The sequence below is a fragment of the Cryptococcus neoformans genome, chromosome 3 (assembly GCF_000149385.1).
Source record: "Cryptococcus neoformans var. neoformans B-3501A chromosome 3, whole genome shotgun sequence".
NCBI classification, from domain to species: Eukaryota; Fungi; Basidiomycota; class Tremellomycetes; order Tremellales; family Cryptococcaceae; genus Cryptococcus; species Cryptococcus deneoformans.
Window position 1 is genome coordinate 1,034,146 of NC_009179.1, and position 21,083 is coordinate 1,055,228.

The 21,083-nt window shown below is 48.2% G+C and overlaps 7 protein-coding genes across 7 annotated transcripts in view; 4 read left to right on the forward strand and 3 right to left on the reverse strand.

Annotated features, from left to right (window-relative positions):
- CNBC3810 (hypothetical protein) overlaps positions 1–665 on the forward strand; it is a gene marked incomplete at both ends in the record, with an annotated part of 732 nt that extends 67 nt beyond the window's left edge. Inside the window, one exon of the mRNA XM_771797.1 lies at positions 1–665. This exon is cut by the window's left edge and continues 67 nt beyond it. Coding sequence (XP_776890.1) covers positions 1–665 — 665 coding nt within the window.
- A 495-nt stretch (positions 666–1,160) lies between these two features.
- Positions 1,161–3,024, reverse strand: CNBC3820 (hypothetical protein; the record flags this gene model as incomplete). The annotated part of the gene is made up of 2 exons (XM_771798.1): positions 1,161–1,727; positions 1,777–3,024. 2 exons carry the CDS (start codon positions 3,022–3,024, stop codon positions 1,161–1,163), a joined length of 1,815 nt encoding a protein of 604 aa, XP_776891.1.
- Positions 3,025–3,972: 948 nt separating this feature from the next.
- CNBC3830 (hypothetical protein) lies at positions 3,973–4,898 on the reverse strand (the record flags this gene model as incomplete). The annotated part of the gene is made up of 4 exons (XM_771799.1): positions 3,973–4,172; positions 4,219–4,274; positions 4,328–4,662; positions 4,719–4,898. The coding sequence occupies 4 exons, from the start codon at positions 4,896–4,898 to the stop codon at positions 3,973–3,975; spliced, it is 771 nt and encodes a 256-aa protein (XP_776892.1).
- A 558-nt stretch (positions 4,899–5,456) lies between these two features.
- Positions 5,457–8,456, forward strand: CNBC3840 (hypothetical protein; the record flags this gene model as incomplete). Its single annotated transcript, XM_771800.1, has 5 exons — positions 5,457–5,589; positions 5,889–6,262; positions 6,320–6,709; positions 6,760–7,970; positions 8,033–8,456. The coding sequence occupies 5 exons, from the start codon at positions 5,457–5,459 to the stop codon at positions 8,454–8,456; spliced, it is 2,532 nt and encodes an 843-aa protein (XP_776893.1).
- Positions 8,457–10,353: 1,897 nt separating this feature from the next.
- On the forward strand, positions 10,354–11,905 carry CNBC3850 (hypothetical protein; the record flags this gene model as incomplete). The annotated part of the gene is made up of 5 exons (XM_771801.1): positions 10,354–10,459; positions 10,529–10,824; positions 10,877–11,247; positions 11,299–11,508; positions 11,554–11,905. The coding sequence occupies 5 exons, from the start codon at positions 10,354–10,356 to the stop codon at positions 11,903–11,905; spliced, it is 1,335 nt and encodes a 444-aa protein (XP_776894.1).
- A 330-nt stretch (positions 11,906–12,235) lies between these two features.
- On the reverse strand, positions 12,236–13,478 carry CNBC3860 (hypothetical protein; the record flags this gene model as incomplete). Its single annotated transcript, XM_771802.1, has 5 exons — positions 12,236–12,290; positions 12,354–12,749; positions 12,806–13,126; positions 13,180–13,216; positions 13,277–13,478. 5 exons carry the CDS (start codon positions 13,476–13,478, stop codon positions 12,236–12,238), a joined length of 1,011 nt encoding a protein of 336 aa, XP_776895.1.
- A 1,942-nt stretch (positions 13,479–15,420) lies between these two features.
- On the forward strand, positions 15,421–20,199 carry CNBC3870 (hypothetical protein; the record flags this gene model as incomplete). Its single annotated transcript, XM_771803.1, has 13 exons — positions 15,421–16,581; positions 16,626–16,697; positions 16,746–16,805; positions 16,863–17,060; positions 17,113–17,205; positions 17,243–17,404; positions 17,461–17,501; positions 17,551–17,830; positions 17,883–18,097; positions 18,151–18,560; positions 18,616–19,340; positions 19,391–19,858; positions 19,912–20,199. The coding sequence occupies 13 exons, from the start codon at positions 15,421–15,423 to the stop codon at positions 20,197–20,199; spliced, it is 4,173 nt and encodes a 1,390-aa protein (XP_776896.1).
- Between the last annotated feature and the right edge of the window lie 884 nt (positions 20,200–21,083).

Sequence of the window (21,083 nt, forward strand, 5' to 3'; positions counted from 1 at the left end):
GCCATGGCGAAGACGAGGGAGAAGTCCTTGAAGAGGATGACGAAGGCGTTCAGGAAATAGATGACGAAGGGGAAGCTGAAGATGGCGAAAACAAGCCCCTTGAACTTGAGCGTTCAAGCCCTCAGTCCAGAGCCGGAAGCGATGGTCGTTCGAAATCCCAACGAAAACCAACGGGCAGCCCCGAAGCACAACTTACACCACAGTCGGTGCAGCTGCCCCCAGATTCCAGCCATGCGTCTCCCAAACACGCAGAAGACATCCATGAGGCATCTGAGGCTCCAAGTGAGTCTGTGCTTGAACATAATGTTTCACAGCGAGAGGAGTCATTCGCTGGACCTAGCGCCACAACGGACGAAGTTAGCCATGATGCTCCTATCCCTCCCCATCACCAAATTCCAGTCAATGCCGTCGAAGTCGCCAATATCCCGCCCAATGAAAATGAAGTGGGAAAGGGTTCATTGGGGGAAGCAGGAAGGTCTGGAATTGAAGTACGGCAAGCGGAACACAGCGATTCTGCGGGGACTCTGATGGGAGAGGAGAAGATGGATGTTGATGGCCCAGTGGCTAAAGAAGACGAAGGATTGGTTCACGGAGAAATGGAGCCCCCTGTACCAGAGCTGGCTGTCGAGGGAGTAGACGAGCCTGTGGAAGTGGAGCAGGAATAAGGTCGCTGCTCAAAAAGCCATTTTAACAGACTGGATGAATCAGTCTGTGCGTACGAGTTGCTAGAAATGCGTTCGTACCCATTATCGACAAATCGACTAGAACGAACAGTCTGTTCCTTCAACGTACTCGGGTGGACCCTAACATAATCAATCTTTTAGTAATTAATTGTTTGCTGATGTGCCGTAATGTTCTTGGGAGCTTACAACTCGTACTATATGGTTACCCATGTGTGCGGAATCCATAAAAATAAGCGCTCATTTTGACTGCTGTACCGCTCGGTGGGAGCAGACATGTTATGAGTCTGTCCAGGATCTGGACTGTTTCCTCACCGTTTACAACAATGGTATCGTTCAATCACAGCCGCAACAGGGTACACAAGGCAGCATGGAAGCAGCATTATACAGTAGATGTTCTTATACTTATGACAGGCAAATATGGTTGTTAAAGATGAAGTGTATCTAAGAATCCCACATGATTTACATACTACTGTTACTTCACATTATAGCACAACCACAACCTTTGCTGTGGCCATCTTGTTTGGCCTTCTTGTTTGGCTTTGAGTCCACAGCTTTCCCAGACTGTACATTACCGACCCCCAACAGGTTCGCTTGCACGGAGGCCACTCCGCGCTGTTTATTCATACGTTTCTCGTAAACTGCACCTGTGATGCGATGTGTGGTGCCAGGTGCCGATGGCTGCACAGGAGGAACTCCCCAGTGGCTCTGCCCCGGGACCAAGTCATTACCCACGAAAGGTTCGGATTCTTCGTCGTCACATCGTTGAGCCTGCAATGACCTTTGAGAAGACGGTTTTGTCACGTCTTGCATGCTTGTCTTTCTGAGAAAAGAGGGTTTCAGATTGATGCTGGTCTGGGAAATGGTTTTTGATAGCGGGGGCGGAATGATATGCAGACCTGGCGCTTCGCGCTGAGGGCCAAGTCCAATAGTATCGGGATGTTGAGCACCATAATTCGATTGACAAAAAGGACTATCCGGCAAAGGCTCCAGGATCGGGTTAAAAGGCAGCTCCATGAGTTTGCTATTAGGGGATTTGGTTTCAAGCTTTGAAGATATTAACGAATTGCTCGCCCATGTTCAGAACCATACTCACATCGGTCTGTTTGTCCAAAGACGTTCTATCTTCCATTTTCTTCTTCACCCATTTGATAGGTGTTCCATTCTTGTCCCACTCTACTGCTAAATCTTCAGCATCTGGCCCTGTATCGATCTTGTCGGCAGTCCTTGCCTCCCTGATCCCCAGCTTCTTGGCCACAGCAGGCAACACTACCTCGTCCCAATTAGCTCCTTTGGGCGGTGTGTAAGTGCTTGCTGGAGGGATAAGATGTGCAGCAACGCCGAGACGGGAAGAAGAATTGGGTAAAGTATTATAGGGGTGTAGGGTACGAGGAGTAGAAGAGAACGCTTTCATAGAAACAGAACGTGAAGTCTGGGAGATTGGATACGAGGTGGCAGTGGCAGACGGAGTGCTTCCTGTCTGAATTCGGGACTTTGAGGCTTTCAATGAAGGATTTTCGAACACTGGAAGCCCGAAGTCAGGCTGACAGTCTTTGTTAACGGATCGTGCTGCAACATGTCTATTCCTACCGCTTGTCTTCATGGTGGTTGCTCTTTTTCTCTTCTCGCGCTTCCCTTCAGCAAGTCCGATTTCCTGAGACGGGCCACTGGCAGCATACGGATCCAGTTCAAGATGCTGCCAGTCCTGCATTTGTGCATCGTCATCAGACTCAAGGTTGTGGCCCCGCTCTGCAATACGTAAGGCTTCTTCTGGTGACATTATGAAAGGCGGAAGTTCGTTTTTGATAAAGCCTTCAGTTATTTGAGCTGCATCAAGTGTTGGGGAATCTTCCCCGAAATCCCTTTGCTTCAGTTCTCCTGAGAATTGCCCCCTGGATTTTTTGGCAGAAGGTCCTTCCGCGAGTTCTTTAACATGCGCAATTGATACCTCCCGTTGCAGCTGCGGCGATCGACTCATTCTTCCTGCTGTAGCGGGTATTGTTGAGGAAAACGAAAGACCTAACATCGAGTGGGGTCCATCACTTCTCAGGAATGAATAGGGATCCGACCCTCCGCGAGACTTTGAACTTGCACGGATGGGTATCCGGGAGGGAGGTGGTATGACCGGGGAACCGTCACCTGAAGATGTGGATTTGGATGCGACTGGCGAAAGTTGTAGACCGGAAGTTTCAGACAAAGACGTAGGTGAGGTGACAGGTACAGGAGGTCGATCCAAGTATATTTTGCGGACTTCATTGGGACTAACCATCGTTCCAGACCTCGCCCTACTTTTGGGTGAGGATTGAGACTGTGGACGACTGGGAAGACCAGTTCTACCCGCCATCTCGGGCAGTACATTCACCTGAGTATTGTATTCAGGGAACAGGCTTTCCCTAGAATGCTCAGAAAAAGTTGCTCCCTCTTCAGCTGGGTCACCAAACCCAGATGACGTCGGGCGCTTGTCAGACTGAGCGGCGGACAGACGGTGGGCGAGATAAGCCGACTCAGTCTCGAGGCCTAGGTACAGGCTCACAGATCAGCATGAAGCATACGAGTTCTGCTTTCGTGGGTCGCAATAATGGCCTTAAGAGAAGAGCTGGATCTCCTCCCTATCCCCTATGCGCGCACGCTGACCTCATGTGGTTTGTAGTCATTATGGAGCATTGAATAACTCACGTTTTTTCAATGCCGGCATAATTTGCCCATTCCAGCCTGAAGCAATGTTGTCCATACTTGAAAAACTACTGCTCGGGCCTATGTTTGCATGTGATGTGGCTGCATGTTGGTAGACAGGCCGCAACGACTCGGCGGCAAGCATGATTCGTTACGTTGTCGTGGCGAGCCTGGAGTGTGTTCGTCTGTACACGGGCCTATCTGCTGGGTTGCCTTCAGGTCGGATGAGATGATGCTAGGCGAAAGGGTCGTTCTCGAGCGACGGAGAGGGAATAACAAGTAAGAATCCGACAATAGAAGACGGTAATACATCGGAGTAGACAATACAGTACGTATAGTAAAATTGCGCGTCCTCTAAACACAAACTACATCATCTCAAGTTTCAGGAGGCTCCGCCGCCGCGGCCTGCCGACTCCCTACGTACCTGATACGCGAAGCTGAAACATCATCATCTTATTTTTATCTTTCTGGCTCTTCTCTATTTAAGTCACGTGACCATATTAACGACGAAATGCATGGCAGAAATAATCGTCTGAATTCATGTGTTTCCAAAGCACGGCAAACTTTGAAGAAGCGCATACTTGGACATGGGACATGCAATATACAGATTACAGATTATCTATCCATCCTCTTCTTCATTGTCTACCTCACCAGACGTCTTTTTCCTCCTCTCGTCCTGCCAGCTAAATATGGCGAATTGGGCAAGGACAAATAGATCGAGAAAAACTGTCAGGCCAGATCCGGCGAGCCAGGGAGCGTTGGCGAGGATCCAGCGAGGATTGAGAGACTTGAGAAGGATCGAAAGTACATAGGTTATATCTTAAAGGAATCAGACCAGCTTCTAAGAAAGCACTTGAAGACTTACTGCCGGAGATCGCAAAGAAGAACATGGCGAGCGAAAGACCGGCGCACCTTGTCTTGCTATCAAACATGATTGTTAGTGGATTTTGAAGGTTCTGTCAATCGCGACATACTAATTGTGTACAATCTGGGGTATGCGACTGCCCAAATATAGAACGGCACTTGCCCAGCCCAAAGCCTGGCTCTTCCATTCGATAGTCACTTCCGGATCCTCGGGGACGTGGACTTCATCCCGATCGGTAAGGAACCAAGCACCAGCACCAGCAAGCAAAACGAATCCAAGCAACACTGGGTATTCGATAAGTGGGGGCAAAAGAGGTTTGGGCTGCCGAGGTTCTGGGAGAAGAGGGGTGGATTCATCAGATGTGATATGCTGGTGAGCGCTGGGTGATGGGAAGCGACGATAGTAATAAACTTGGAAAAGCAGGACCAAATCACAAATAGTATACTGGAGTTAAGTACATGAGCAGGCAAGCGGAACCTTTTACTTTGTAAATGACTTACATAGACGGCAAGGATTATGACGGTAGGTAACAGATGCGCCATCATGCCACCAAACAAATTTGTAATGTCTCCTAGTAACCACAGAATGATAAACGGTACTGAAAGGCCTTCACCAGATTTGAGCTGGTAGTTCTCCCACATTTGGGGGCTGTAGACGACGACCCAAAGGGCGATCGACATGTAGCCCGATACATTGCTGAGAACAGCTGGATTGATCGGAGGCATGGCGTGTAGTTACGGCGCTTTGTTGTAGTTCAGTGAGGGATAGGTAAAACAGCAAGAGACAACTTGCTATGAATGTATACTGTACATACGTCAAGGCATGCACGAAGTGGCAAGCAACAACTCAAATGACTCTTTTGAAATGCATCGAATCGTTGCTCGTTGCCACAAACGTAATAAATTTAAAAGGTAAGTGAGGGATAAGTTTAGTTCCGGGCTATATATGTCACGTGTTGTATTCTATTTCTGTGGCGGTGCGCGCGTTGGTCCCCCTTTCCCGCCTGCACCCTGAGCCTAGTTCCCTTTCCCCCATCGCGCGCTGGATTCTATATATTTATCATTTCAGTCTTTTCTGCCTTTCATTCTGCCGCTCTCATAAATACGTCAGCTATAAATATCTCTCCTGATTGTATACATATACGTCCTTCCTTCTAGACTCATATACCCGTTCTTCCTCCTCTCCAACCGTCAAACGCTCACACTCTTTCATCCCATCGCCTTCTCTCTCGACGCGACATGGCGCATTATCAACAGGCGCCTTACAGCGACAGCGCCGGCTATGGTAATTCGTACGGCGGTCCAACACCAAATTACGGAGGGTACAGTGACAATCCTCGTGGCGCTGCCGGTGGCGATTATGGCAACAACTGTGAGTCTGCACTCTGAACATACCGCGAAAAAAATCGTATGCTCATTCGTGTACCACTTTACGCGCATTCGTCTCTGTCACGCGTCTTTTTCTCTTTACGCCAATCTTCTGTCCGATGTGTCCTGCTTTCTGTCAAATTTTCTCTATGCGAATCAAATCCTGATCCTTTTCTTGTCGGCAATCAAATTATGCTGCCGTGACCTCGCTACTCGTCCTTTCATTGCAACGAATTCTTGCATCCTCGCGGATTTGCTTTACCTGCCTTTTTTATCCATTGTCGCCACACGTGTCTACCAAAGCTTATCTCATGTCATCAGCCAATCCCAATGCGGCTGCTGGGTCAGGGGGCTATGCCGGTAGTGCCGGGGGCTTTCAACCCAAGAAAAAGCGCAATAAGTGGCTGTGGATAGGTTTGCCTGTGCTCCTCATCTGTATAATCCTCGCGGCCGTGTTAGGTGGCGTTCTCGGCTCCCGAGCGTCCAGTGACAACAATGACAGCTCCACTTCCTCTGATGATTCATCTTCCGCAACTACCGGCGCGTCTAACGCAAATACTGCTCTGCCCAGCGGTGTGTCCAGCGCCAACACCGCTGCTACCAATACTGGTGCGAATGGCGAGCAGTATCTGGCTGTTGCTACAGACACATACATGTTACCTGTATATGCTACAGGAGTGAGTAATCTTGCATAAGTGAGACGGCCGCAGATGGTATGCTGACATCAAATTCAGACTGCTACCTCTGGGTATTCTGCCCCAACAGTAATCTCAGACCCCGCTTCTACCGACTCTTGGCCGGACGACCCAAGTCCGCCTTCCAATTCCACAGAAGGCATGCGAGCACATCCCCGTCTGGCGCCTGGTTACAAGTGGGATGCGCTTACCCATGGAGGTCTTATCCAGAATAATCCCTACCTCAAATATTGGAACGCCACCATTGTGCAGAATGCTAGTGACACAATTGGTGATGATCCTACGCCGTATATCCCTGATGGCGGCCTTGATGGATCCGGTGTACTGGATGTTGCCCGAGAAATTAAGTTGAAGGTTAAGAACTGGGCCTATGCGTACAAGGTCACCAATGAGACGAAATACGCCGATCGAGTTTGGCTTGAGTTGACTGCAAGTATAAGTCGTCTATTTCTTTGGACAAGTCGCTGACTCTGGATCAGACCGCTGCGGGTAACAACTCTGATGTATCTTTCGGTGCTGACGGCACTCGTTGGAATCCTGCTCATTTCCTCGATCTCGCTGAATTCTGTGCGGCTTTCGCCATTGGTTACGACTGGCTTTACGACTTCTGGACGGACGACCAACGAGATGCTCTTATGTGGTCTATGCTCAACCTTGGTCTTTCCTTTGGCCACGCTGTTCTTTCAGGCAACACGTCTGCATCATCTTACAACTGGTGGGCCGGTACTGGCGTTGGCAGTTCTGAAGTCAACGGTAATTGGAATTGTGTTTGCAATGGTGGATTAATCCAGGCGGCAGTTGCCATTGTCGACCGCGACCCCACTGGCATTGCGCAACAAGTCATTGACCTCGCCGTGCCGGACGCCTGGAATAACTGCTTCCAGGGTGCCTATAGTGATGGTACATGGGCTGAGACTGCCAATTACTGGTACTTTGGTACCACTGGGGCTGCTGAGCTGGTCAATGCGCTTCAAAGCTCCTATGGTGATGATCGTGGTCTCCCTGAGTCCAATCCCGGTTGGAACCTTACCTCCCTTTTCCACATCTACGTCCAAGGTATGACTTCACTTTTCAACTATGGTGATCACGGACCCAACAAGTACTCGTCAACCGCCAACTCCCTCCTTTTGTGGGCGAATACTTTTAACGAACCCCGTTACGCGTTGTACCAGCGAGACCATTACGATGCTTCTGAACCTTGGAGTATGTTCTGGTACAACCCTGCCCTAAGTGGAACCTGGTGGGATGGCCTTCCCCTTGATCGTTACTTTGACGACGAAAATGGTCGGTGGGCTACCGCACGATCCAACTGGGCGACAAATGAAGGTTCGTACTGGGCCATGAAGGCAAGTAAACTCACTGATCATCAGACCCATGGCGATCTTGACATTGGAGACTTTGTCTTTGATGCTATGGGTCAACGATGGGCCGGTGAGCTTGGTTCTGGACAATATCTCGCCGATGGCTACTTTAGTAGTGAGGAGCAGAACTCTGAGAGGTGGCTGTACTATCGAAAGAGGACCGAGGGCCAGAATACCCTCCTCATCAACGATCAGAACCAGAATGTCAATGCCACACCCACGGGTAATTGGGGCTCCTCAGGTACAGCGCAAGGTGCCGCTCCGTCATTCCAACTTGAGTCTGACGACACTGCGTACTTCTGGACTGACATGTCTACTGCTTACAACTAGTAAGTACTTGTGTGTTTTTCTGCGGATCTGAAAGAACCCTCTGACTTCCGATCACTTACAGCACTGTCAAACGGGGTATTCGTTACCTCAATGCTCGTCAACAAGTCCTTATTCAAGACGACGTTACCGATGTTCCTAACCTTCAATGGCGAATGCACACAAACGCCACCATCACCACCAACAATGCTACCGCCACTCTCACTCTCTCTGAGCAAACCCTTATTGCATCTATTGTGCAAGGTCCTTCCGGTGCATCATTCAGCACCGCTGAACCTACCAGATCGAGCAGTGACCCGGCTCTTCCTACTGGTACAATGGATGCCGACCAGCCCAACGATGGTGTGACAGTGTTGGTAGTCGACGTGCCCAATGGAGGAACCTTCAGTCTGCAGGTGCTTTTGACGCCGCAGTGGGGGAGCAATTTCACTGCGATAGACAGCGTGAACAATGTCGCTCTTGACGACTGGAGTTTAACTAGTCATTAAGCGCTGTTCTGCTGTGGAGGGGATCGGTCGGTGTGCAGAGTCGGAAGAGGAGCGTTGTGGTTGTGGTGTCGTGAAGTAGCAGTGGAAGTCGGGCTCATATATGGCGGGCCACTGTATCATATCATCTCAATTCTAATTTCTTGCTTGATATGATTCAAAAAAATATTGGTCAATCTATCTTTCGTGGCATTAGTATTAGCACGTAGTAACACTCTTTCCTTTATATGATTGTTGAGACATCTCAACGATAACTATGACTGTGATCAGCCTTTTGTTTCCGTATTTCCTGATGATGCACATGGACTTTATTATTTGTTCCTCAACGTTTTTACGATACTTTTAGAAAACCTTTTCCACGTATTAACAAGATCCATTCCTTTCATATTACGAGCGAAATGACAACCTTCTTGCGAAGGTAAGACGTTTCGTCGTGGTTGGATAGCACGCAAGAGCATTCACATCTTACCATGCACATCCCGCTCAGAAAAGGCGGACAGCAACGCAAGAGATACGGGATTGCTTCAATGCATCTTTAACAACAAGATTGTGCTGTGGTATATTGACGTGATACCTCGAAGGAAAATATTAAATAAAGGTACAAAAATGTTCGGCGAAGAGAAAAAAGAATGAGACAACAACTCGCAGCTCGCGGCTGCATGCATGCAGTTACCGCTACTTACAGCATGCTCATAGTTATTGCTGTGGCAGACAGCGTAACAGTCCGTCATATAATATGGCAGATGATAAATGCTGATATGGTTGCTTATTATCACTTAAGATTGTTTTGGTTAACTAGCCAGACTCATGGCTCTTTATAGAGGAGGAGAAGGATCATCGTTCCATCTCAGAGGGAGAAAGATCTGAACGTAGGTTGTTGAACTGCAAAGCGAGGAAACGTTAGAATACAGCTACTGCTGCAGATGATGAATACAATACAAGTACAAGTAGTACATTGCTACCCAAAGGCTAGTTCTTTAAATACGGGCACTTCTCATGTGTCCATAAAACACTTGGCACGCCCGTATCAAGACCAAGCCTACAGAACGATACAAATGGCGGACGCTTTGCCAATCGATAGTCATCGGGCTTTCATATTCTATACTGCTGATCATACAACATGTTGCTTTGCTTCTCTTCGTTTGTCAGAATTTCTGCCCAATCTGGACTACTCCTCTGTCTTCCCTGGCGGTTTCCCACAGGGTTGTAACATTTTCTGAGAACTTTAGCCATCTAGTCTATTGCGAGGGCAGGATGAATCCTCTCACCTCCGTTACTTCAAATCTTTCTCTTGCCTGACATTCGCCGTCTGCGACTGACAAATACGCCAAAAGAGGGGGATGGCCGACGATGGATGCAAGGGTATCACGGTGTTGGTGTGTAAGCCATTCACTGGACATCATTAGTTTCTTGTCGCCATAAGGGCATTAATGTACGAACTATTTTGTGGTGTCAGCATGTCCAGTACCGGTGTATCTTGCGTGCACTACGCAGTATGTCAGTATATACAGCAAAAAAATACGGCGAGAGCGAAAGGAAGCGTACGCTGTTCCAGCTGTGTGTTGGCGGTATACCGTAACTCTGATGACTATGATGGGTAGGTTGTCAGCATTAGGCTTCACTGTAATACGGGGCCGGCTGACCATGGTACGGTGTTTGTGAAATGACAGGGGTGTAGCATGCAGTAAAACGTAATAATAATAATGGTTACAACGAGGGAGGTGTAACAAGTGCCACACCGTTATTCCCGCAATCGCCGTGCCATAGACTGTTGGTGTCTTACCCAGGTACTATGCATCTGGTACAGCCAACTCGTACTGTTCTCTACTTTCATCTTGCCTTCTTCCTAACAGCATTCCTTCTCGTCCCACCACTGCAGTGGAACGTTACTCCAACTAACATGTTCTACGCGACAGCAGGCCAGCAAGCAACTCAGCAACCACCAACATCAAGAATCGCAGGCTATCCAAGAAACGGTCCTCCGGGGTTTAGCGTTCGAAGCTCTGGTGAGTATTTCAAAAAGAGACAAGCAGTCATGTCATGTAAGAATAGGAGTAGATGTTGATTAATGATAGATCCAAACGATTTTCCTGCTCTTGGATCACACAATCAGCACAATTCGAGCTACATCGCTCAAAATCAAGGCGGCCAGAGTTCAGCCAACGCAAGCCATCAGAACTCACAATTACAACAACAACAGCACCTGTATATGCAACAGCAGCAACAACAACAGCAGCAACAGCTTGGTGTCACCCCTGCACCTCCGCCGGGAATATCTGGTCCAACGGCGAGCGCTCCGTCCCAATCGAATGGAGGTTTGACAGAAGAGTTTCCTGCTCTCGGAGCATCCTCAGAAAGCAAGGACGGTCGTGTTAGTGTTCAGTGGATGACGATGATGGCTTTAACTAACAAATTATGGATAGATGGCCAACTTTTTTCGGAATCCGTCTAGCGTACATCAACCCATTCCTTCCTCCCCTTCACCATTACCCAACGGTACAAGCAATGCAAGTGCATCTCAATCCGCAGATGCGACTCCTTCAACCAATCCACCTCACCCTCAATCAGGGATAGGCGGGCCAGCATCTACAACTGATTCATGGCAACGACAGTCACCAAGACATACAGAACCTGTGGTACGGCCAGTACAGCAGATCCTGAGTTCCCCGGTGGATAGATGGGGTTTGAAGGCGCTGTTGTTTGAGATCCAAATGCATATGAACAAGACGGATCGCGGCATGATGGTGTTTGGAGAAGATTTGGAGGAACTGGGTGTGGACATAAACAGCGAGGAGTAAGCCCAGGAACATTTCACTTTCGAGCTTTTACTGACGAATCTGCCCAGAGCGCTCTATCCTACATTTGTCACCCCATGGGCAGAGCCCAACTCATTACCGCCACCTCAAATTGAGGAATCATTCCACATTCCTCAGTGCTATTACGTCCATGCGCCTCCTGTAGAGTCCAAATTGCAAAACTTCGCGGAAGATACTCTTTTCCTTGCTTTTTATATGTCTCCTCAAGATGTTTTGCAGCTCCGGGTCGCGGAGGAACTGTAAGTATGCTCGTAGTGTACCAGCTGTGCCTAATACAAGTTCAGGTATGCCCGAGGATGGCGTTATCACACAGAATTACAAACATGGCTTACCTCTCCTACTCTCGCAAGCATCGATCTCTCCAAAGCCGATCGTTCCAGTGGGCAACCAAACTGGATCCGTGGTCCATTCGCATACCTCGATACCCGAACATGGGTTAGGCAAAGAACGGCGGAAGACTTTACCATCGACGCCAACGTTCTCGAACTTACCAAGCTGGCGGATGATGTCATTCGAGAGGAGGCGGCCAGAAAGGAGGCGCAGAAAAGCCCTGGTGGTGTCCCCGTGAATGGTCAAAATCAGGCTCAAAGCCAAGGCCAACAAAATCAAGGACAGGCGCTTTCGTATCAACGATGACCTGCTTAGGAGGAGATATACATGGAGAACGACGATTCATGTTTCATGCCATCGACTGAACATTCTCAATTTTAGAAGGATGTTGTGCACACTGCGGAACTGACCGTATGATGCAAACCGTCCATGGAAACTTCCGGGAAAGTTGAATTGTATCTATGATCCTTTGAAATTAACTATATAACTGATCATAGGATAATTCTTCATCACAAGTCAAATTTCGGAGAGTGCAGAGATAACATTTATCTCTATTGCAAGTTGATGTCGACCGGTAAAAAAGCAATGTTTGTTGACGAGGATCTGACCTTGCTTCGCGTGTTTGCTTCTCGTTGCCTAGTTTGGGGGGCGAACAGTTCCGTTGGCGACATCATAGGGAGAGTCGTGGATCCTTGTACGGACGAACTGGGTCAGCTGTCTTTGGACTGATCCTGTTCAACAAATGATTACTCACGATGTTCTTCGGATCTGATCAACTGAATTTCTTTTAGCCTCCTCTAGTTTGACATCTATTTCCTCTTCTTCGCCTCTCTCTATGTCTGGCCGATAGCCAGTCTTGAGCTCATTATCTCTATGTTGCAATGCTCCGTTGTTTGCAGTGTAGCTAGGGACATCTGAACTATTGGTGGACCATCGCTGACTATCTTTCCTCTCCCAAAAATCTCCGGTGACTCCCAAGGTGGCAGCATCCTCTGGACGGGCTGCGCCAGAAGCCAAGAGTGCCATAGAACGACGGCGGACCATAACGGCTTCCTCTCGCCAGTGGGATTGCGCACCCCGAAGTCGAAGGTCAAGACCCCTGATTGCTGTACCCAAGGAGAGAAGTGAGAGGAGAGCTGCGACAGCAGTGCTGTAAGGGACGAGGTCAAATCAAGTTCAGGTGGAGGGAATCTGAAACTGACTTACGTTTCCATAGCACGACCACTTTTAGGGTCACCCCCGCCGTTTTGGACGCTCAAGTATGCGGACCTTCCCAATCCAAAAGCCAGCCAACAGAGTACGTTACCGAAAAGGCTCACGCAGAGGACGCAAGCTTCTACAATAGCAAACCTTAGGTGTCTGGTAATGCTGTCGAGATCTCGAATACGGTAGCCGAAAGGTACAAGGACGGTGAGCAAGACCCAGAGGACCATCACGACGATCATCCAGTAACAAGCGAGGGGGAGCATGATGCGAACAGTTAGTGCTTCACCGGTGTTGATCAAGGTGGAAAGATATGCGTTTTCACTAAGTCACCCGGTTAAGGTTATCTGCCGTGCGGATGAAGGGAAGTCGCTTACCTAAGGGGCGCATAAGTGCAGTTTGACGTGCCTTGTACTGACTATCAGGTCAGCAAGCGGACTGCTATATTTGCCTTTGTAGAAGGATCCGACTTACAACACCACCCAAGAACACCAGCGCTCAGAGGCCCATCGGTTATGCCATGACCTTCCACACTGAACCAGTACATACCCTTGATCGGCCCAGGTACACTTAACAACACCAGAACCAAGAGTAGCAAGGCCAGGGACGTGAGACCAAGAGAAAGGAACGTTTGCGAAATCAGAGGGTGATTGAACGTTTTTTTCAAGGTAATCATCTTGACTCTATTAGATCACTTCGTGTTGGCTTACACTGCTAATTTGAGGGATAAAGGGATGTGAGATGAGATAATGTGTGCCGTCTTTTGTGTCAAACAAAAGATACGAGTTCAACTCGAAAGACGAATGAGAAACAGTGTCCAGTGGATTGTCTGTCAATTGCTTTTTTATAACCTATACATATGACATTTATCTCTTAATGCGTCTCAACCACTGTGGTGCTACTCCTATGTGTGTTTGAAACGCTGTCTTAACCGTTCTCACGATATTACTACAGCGATCCGAATGGAGTACAAAGCAAAAAAGCATCGCATCTAGATTTACCGTCTGACTTACCTTTGATACGTTTACCCACAAGTTGCCATCCTTTGTTGGAACTATTGGAATTGACCCTCAACGGGCATAAAGGATCGTGGCTAGTGAACAGCTACATGTCAAGCGGCATCCTTGGAAAAACTATCTTCCTCGAATGGGCAGCAGAATCATGGGAGATCTTGACGATACAACAGGAGCGCAGTAAGTAATACTTTTATCGATTGTGAAAGGAAAAAAAAGGTAGTCTTCTGAACTGCCGTGACCTCTTCAAAAGTCAGCGATACAAAGTATTACTCGTAGTGCTCGCCACTGCTACTGAACATCTTGCCGCATCAGGAAAAGCTCTTTGAACATCTTCTGTGATGCATAATTATTTACCGCCCGGGCTCAATAATTAGATGCATTCTACAGATACAGCACATTCAACTAACATGTCAGGACGGACATTCAGCAGCGGAATCTCGAGTGAACTGTACGCTTGTTATTTATGATTCGGGTGAAATAATGATATGCATACAAACACGAGTCGCAGTCCAGTTTAGATGTGTACATGTATTGCCATCCCAATAATCCATTTGGGCGAAAAGAGTCCTCCAGTCGCTATCTTTACATTTTATGCGTAATGTGGGAAACAAAGGAAATGTCAGATGTCAGATGTCAAGTGTCAGGGTGTAGGGTGCTGGGGCAGGGGCAGGACTGACGCAGTAGGGCACGGACGCACAACGCACCGACCAGCAGCAATCAACTAGCACCAGCTACGCTAAGCTCAAGGCATGGAAAATAAGCAAGATCTGTTCCCAGTAATGTAACAGGCAGAAGATCAGTAGGTCAATGGGCAGCACAGTAGATAATAAAGAATACAAGGGAGAAGAAGACAGGCGAGGGAGGAGTCGGGAGGCATCAATCAACATGCGGGAAGCGATTAATAGCGCTCCCACCAAGTAGGAGTAGCGGAAGTCAACGCAAAGAAGGAGGGAACAAGTAGTCTCCTCCGCAAGAATGGCACTTTTGGGCAGCCCATCGATGGTCGTCGGCAGGAAAATACAGTTGCAAAAAAGTAGCTTAGAATACAAAAAGAACAAGGTTATAGTTGTGTTGTTACCTAATACGCGCGCTCCACCCTCGCCCTGTGTTGCTTGCGTCGGGCATCGCCAGTTTTCGTTTGCGACACAATGCTCTAACTGCGCGTATTGTCAGGTCTTTGTTTTCTGCTTCCACCTCACCTCGCTTTCTCCACTTCACATCTTCCTTCACCCAGCCACGCGCAGAGCCGAGCCTCCTGCCCCAAGCCGTACAGCCCACACATTCCGCGTTCCGCTGACCAAGGCGTCCGTCATCTAGAGCTAAAGTAGAGCGTCTCCTCTTGCTAGCGTATCCAGATACCGAAGCAAAGGTGACTAAAGGTGGGTCGCCACTCACCTCATGGGAGAGACGAAACTCCCCGGCTTTCGTCAGCGCATCTTTGCAACGGCGGCCGCTGTTTCGTCTTTGCCATCCCGTATCCCCAATCACAGCTGACATATCGCTTCAGACTCGTTGCCCCCGCTGTACTCCTCTCCGCCCGTTCCGCACACACCCACCATCACCGACCGATCTCCTCCCCACAAACGGGCAAGGTTGACCTCCATGTCCCTCCCCGATGCCTACCCTCCGGTCATAGCCACCGAAGGGAGCACGGCATTCCAATCGCATATTCTTTCCCTGCTGTCAGTGATATCCCAACACCCGTCTCCCGATTATCCATTCCCATCAAGTGGCGATTCTACGCTGCAAGACAACGCTTCTGTGACGGCAAAAAAGAATGCTACCCTTTCAACCTTTCCCGGCAAAAAGACCCCCGCTGAGGATGCGATTGAGCGAGCTATTATTGCCCTCGGTGATCGTGTTTGGACTTCCGAGAGGACGCAGGCGCATCTGGTAAAGGACGTCAAACGCGACGTTCCTGCCCAACCTGGTTCAGATCTGCTTACTCCTGATTGGACTCCTCCAGTCCCCACCCTCAACGACTCCTCTCCCGATCCTGTTTGTCCTACCTGCACTCGGCCCGTTTCCTCCAGCGAAACCTCTTCTTTCACTCCCCAGCAGATCGCATCTTTCTATCATCCTTTTACGGCTGCCCTGTCAACGCCGCCGCCTCCTCTTCCCGAACAAATGTTCTTCCCACAGAGCGTTCTTGCTGCTTATGTCTCTGCTACTTCTGACAGCGAATCGGCTGGCGATTCTGGCATGTCTGCCGAAAAGGAACTCGAACTTCTCAAAGCTCAAGTTCAGGACATCGCCCGTGTGTGTAAAGCTGTCGCCACTGGTGATCTTACTCAGAAGATTATTGTACCCGTTAAAGGCCAAACCATGACTGAACTCAAAAACATCATCAATGCAATGGTGGATCGTCTGCAAACTTTTGCCGTGGAAGTCGAGCGTGTGTCTTTGGAAGTCGGTACTGAAGGAAAACTTGGTGGACAGGCCGTCGTACCCAATGTCGAAGGCACATGGAAAGTCCTCACCGCCGTTGTGAACAAACTTGCCGCCAATTTGACTAACCAAGTGCGAAGCATCGCAAAAGTCACGAAAGCCGTAGCAAAGGGTGATTTATCGGAAACCATCGACGTAGAGGCGAGCGGTGAAATTGCAGAATTGAAGACTACAGTCAATGGAATGGTCATGTCTCTTAGAACGTTGGCAGACGAGGTCAGCAGAGTGTCTTTGGAAGTCGGTAGTCAAGGAAAGCTGGGAGGTCAAGCCAATGTGCCGGATGTGGAGGGAGTATGGAAAGATCTAACTGTCAATGTAAGCAGGTCCCAATATAACAAGGCATTATTGACACTTTGTAGGTGAATCGAATGTGTGAAAGTTTAACGACGCAGGTGCGATCAATCGGCAGTGTTACCACAGCTGTTGCTAGAGTCAGTATTCCCATTTTCTGCTTGATTGTACTAATATTTTCTATCTAGGGTGACTTAAGCAAGATGATTGAGATTGAAGCAGAGGGAGAAATGGCCGTCTTGAAGAATGTAAGTGAAAAATCATACTAAGATTGGGTATGCTTCTTATCGCACTTATCATTACAGACTGTCAATTCAATGGTTCGGCAACTAACTGTATTCGCCAAAGAAGTAACTCGAGTTGCGTTAGAAGTCGGTACCCATGGCCAGCTGGGCGGTCAAGCCGTCGTTCCCGGTGTTGAAGGCGTATGGGACGATCTCACAACCAATGTCAACAAGATGGCCAGGAATCTGACAGATCAGGTGCGGGAGATTGCCATGGTCGTAAGTTGTCAGAGATATTTATAAGATAACAGACTAAGATCTCTTCCTGCAGACAAAAGCTGTCGCTCGGGGTGACTTATCCAAGACAGTCAATGCCGACGTACAGGGTGAAATTCTTGACCTGAAGTGTACTGTGAATGAAATGGTGAGTACGGATTACAAAACACCTTCAAACACAAAAGCTCACCAACATGCCATGTAAGGTTGCCCAACTGACGGTATTCGCTGCCGAGGTTACTCGTGTATCTCTTGAAGTTGGAACGGAGGGGAAATTGGGTGGGCAAGCCGTTGTGCCCAACGTGGAAGGCACTTGGATGGTCCTTACGGATAACGTTAACCTAATGGTATGTCTATTTCATTGGCATTTACATGACGACTTTGATATCTTATACGCGTGTAGGCCTTAAACTTGACTACTCAAGTGCGTTCCGTTGCTGAAGTGTAGGTGTTCATAATTGAGAGGAAGGCATCAGCTTACTCGTCTCTGCAGTACAACGGCCGTCGCTGCTGGTGATCTTAGCAAGAAGATCAACGTCGCCGCGTTCGGCGAGATTCTCGAGCTTAAAAATACGGTCAATAACATGGTGGATTCACTGCGTTCGTTCTCATCCGAAGTCACCCGTGTTGCGCGAGAAGTCGGAACCGATGGCCGACTAGGTGGTCAGGCCAAGGTTCCTGGAGTGGCCGGTACTTGGAAGGACTTGACAGATTGTGTTAACATCATGGCGGCCAATTTGACTGAACAGGTCCGAACCATCGCGCATGCCACTGTAAGTATTTTCAAGGCCAAGTAGCTTTTGCGACTGCTGACCAAATTGTAAGACTGCAGTAGCTCGTGGTGATTTGACTCAAAAGGTTGTCGGCGTCAAAGTATCCGGAGAGATCCTCGATCTGGTGAACACAATCAATAATATGATTGACCAGTTGGCCATATTCGCGGCAGAAGTGACGCGTGTCGCTAGGGAAGTTGGTACAGAAGGAAAGTTAGGAGTGCAGGCCGAGGTTGAAAACATTGAAGGAACCTGGCAAGAGATCACGTAAGGCGTCTCCTTTATTTTTAAGTCAAGCACATAGCTGACTTGTTTCAAAGATCCAACGTGAACACCATGGCGTCGAACCTGACATCCCAAGTTCGAGCTTTTGCTCAAATTTCTGCAGCTGCAACAGATGGTGACTTCACAAGATTCATCACTGTTGAGGCGTCTGGTGAAATGGATAGCCTAAAAACGAAGATCAATCAGATGGTCTACAATCTCAGAGAGTCCATTGAGAAGAACACCAAAGCGAGACAGGAAGCTGAAATGGCCAACAGAAGTAAATCCGAGTTCTTGGCCAATATGTCCCATGAGATTAGGACGCCGATGAACGGTATTATCGGTATGACGGTGTTGACTCTGGAAAGCGAATTGACTAGGCAACAACGAGAGAATTTGATGATTGTCTCTAGTTTGGCTGGATCCCTGTTAACCATCATCGATGATATCCTCGATATTTCTAAGAGTGAGTGAGAGTGTGCTAAACATCAATGTGAGTGTAATGCTGATTCGATGCATAGTTGAGGCGGGCCGCATGACCATGGAACAAATCCCATTCTCCCTACGTGTTGCCGTCTTCTCCGTCCTCAAAACTCTATGTGTCAAGGCAGCCCAGAATAAGCTGGATCTCATCTTTGACGTTGATCCCACGATGCCTGATCAACTTATTGGTGATCCACTTCGTCTTCGTCAAGTCATTACCAACCTCATCGGTAACGCCGTGAAGTTCACTACCAAAGGTCAAGTAGCTCTTTCTTGTCGAGTCAAGCGCTACGTGACCGTCGCCGACGCTGTTGAGCTTGAATTCTGTGTGGCGGACACGGGTATTGGTATCAAGCAGGATAAGCTTGATGTCATTTTTGACACCTTTGCGCAAGCGGATGGATCTACCACTCGCAAGTACGGTGGGACTGGTCTGGGATTGACCATCTCCAAACGACTAGTAAATCTGATGAGTGGCGACCTTTGGGTTGAGTCGGAATATGGGCAGGGAAGTAGATTCTATTTCACTACTGTTGCGGAAATGACTAGCGTACCGAGGGATCAAATAATAGAGCGGCTATCGCCTTGGTCGGGCAGAAGCGTCTTGTTTATTGACACACTTGGTGACCAGACGGGAATCGTGGAAATGCTCCAAGAACTTGGTTTAAAGCCTATTGTTATCCATTCTGTGAACGATGTGTATCTTTTGCAGGATCAAGGCTTGACGGTATTTGACACGATGATCGTTGATTCTCTCAAAGCTGTGAGTCTGAGTCGTTCAAAGTAGTACTGTATTATTGATGTCATTTTCAGGCGGGAGAACTGAGAGGCATAGAATATCTTCGCTACATCCCCATTGTTCTTCTTGCACCATCGAACAAACCAAGTGGACCCTCTAATCCATCTTTTATCTCACTTCCCGAATCGCGCCGCCGTCTTCTTGCCCTTCCTTCCGCCTCCGAACAACTTCTCTCACCTATACCCGTCAAGGATTGCTTAGAGATGGGTATCAACACGTACTATACCACTCCTCTCTCCTTACAAGAATTATCCAACGCGATCGTCCCTGCGCTGGAGTCCCATCAGATCCAACCAGGAGACACTGTTAAGGACACTATCCTCAGTGTGTTGCTTGCGGAAGACAACCTAGTGAACCAGAAGCTGGCTGTTAAGTTGATGGAGGTCGCCGGTCATAAGATTGAAGTTGCCGACAATGGTGAAATTGCATTAGAGAAATACAAGAGGCGACAGCTGGCTAGAACACCATTTGACGTCATTCTGGTGAGTCAAATGACAGATTTTAAACTTATATTCTGACTGACCAAAATGATCAGATGGATGTTTCGATGCCTGTGATGGGAGGCATGGAAGCCACGGGTCTGATTCGCGAGTTTGAAGCGAATGAGGGCGTACCTCGCACGCCTATTATTGCTCTTACAGCCCACGCGATGATCGGTGACAAGGAGAGATGTCTTGCGGCTGGCATGGATGAATACGTCACGAAGCCTCTGAGAAGAGGCGATTTATTGGCATCAATAGCCAAAGTACTAGCTCCCAAGCAGTCTGCCAGCGGCTTGGAAATGCCAACCGTACCTATTCCAGCAAATATCTATGGTAGATAACCCCCCTTTCTTTCGCCCGATTGTCGACCTCCTTTCGGGATTATCTCGTCAGTATCTTCTACCCTCTTCAACTAGATGGCGGCCTCCATGGTGTCGCATCGCAATGTTTATACCCCACCTAGCCCCGCATTTTTCTTTCAAGAGGTTTCTTTTATTTGATTCTGCTTTCTTTCTTGGTTTATTCGCTAAACGCACCCTCTAAACGTTATCACAGAGGTGTACCTTGGATTGCTTGGAATCTTGGGTTGTCTATGTACCACTTTTGGGACTCGATGCGTCACGTATTATTTGATATCCTTTATCATCTAAGGACCGTTTCATTCCTAGTATTGTTCCGTACGACAATACAATTATATTAGCATCTAGCATTAGCACTGCTTGATGATTATCGCATACCTGGAATGCGAAGTGAGAAGATATGCAGCTTGTATTTATTGTGTCACAAACCAGTTGGGCAGTGGTGTTATTTATATTTTCATACTACTACTGTTCGTCATCTTTACAGCTTTTAATATCATTGTTAATGAGCATTTCGCGATCATAGTCGATAGAGATGATGCTCGATACCTGGAGGTGAATAGATTATGAAGATGCCAACAACGTAGGAGCGAGTATCACCGACAGTTGCCGTGTACCGACATAGAAGAGCTCTCCTCCACTATTATTCGTTAATTATGCTGCCGACTGTGGCGGCGGTTCTTCGGCGGTCCTGGCCGGTTTAGTATGTAATATTATAATTAATGGAGATTAATATGTACGAAGCAATACTCGTAATGACCAACGTACAACTCGCAATTGCCGTACCAACGACGAATTCTCTAGTTACATTCACCATTCACCTGGCATTGCACATCTTATATATAGGTCTATCCATTTAATCTCAG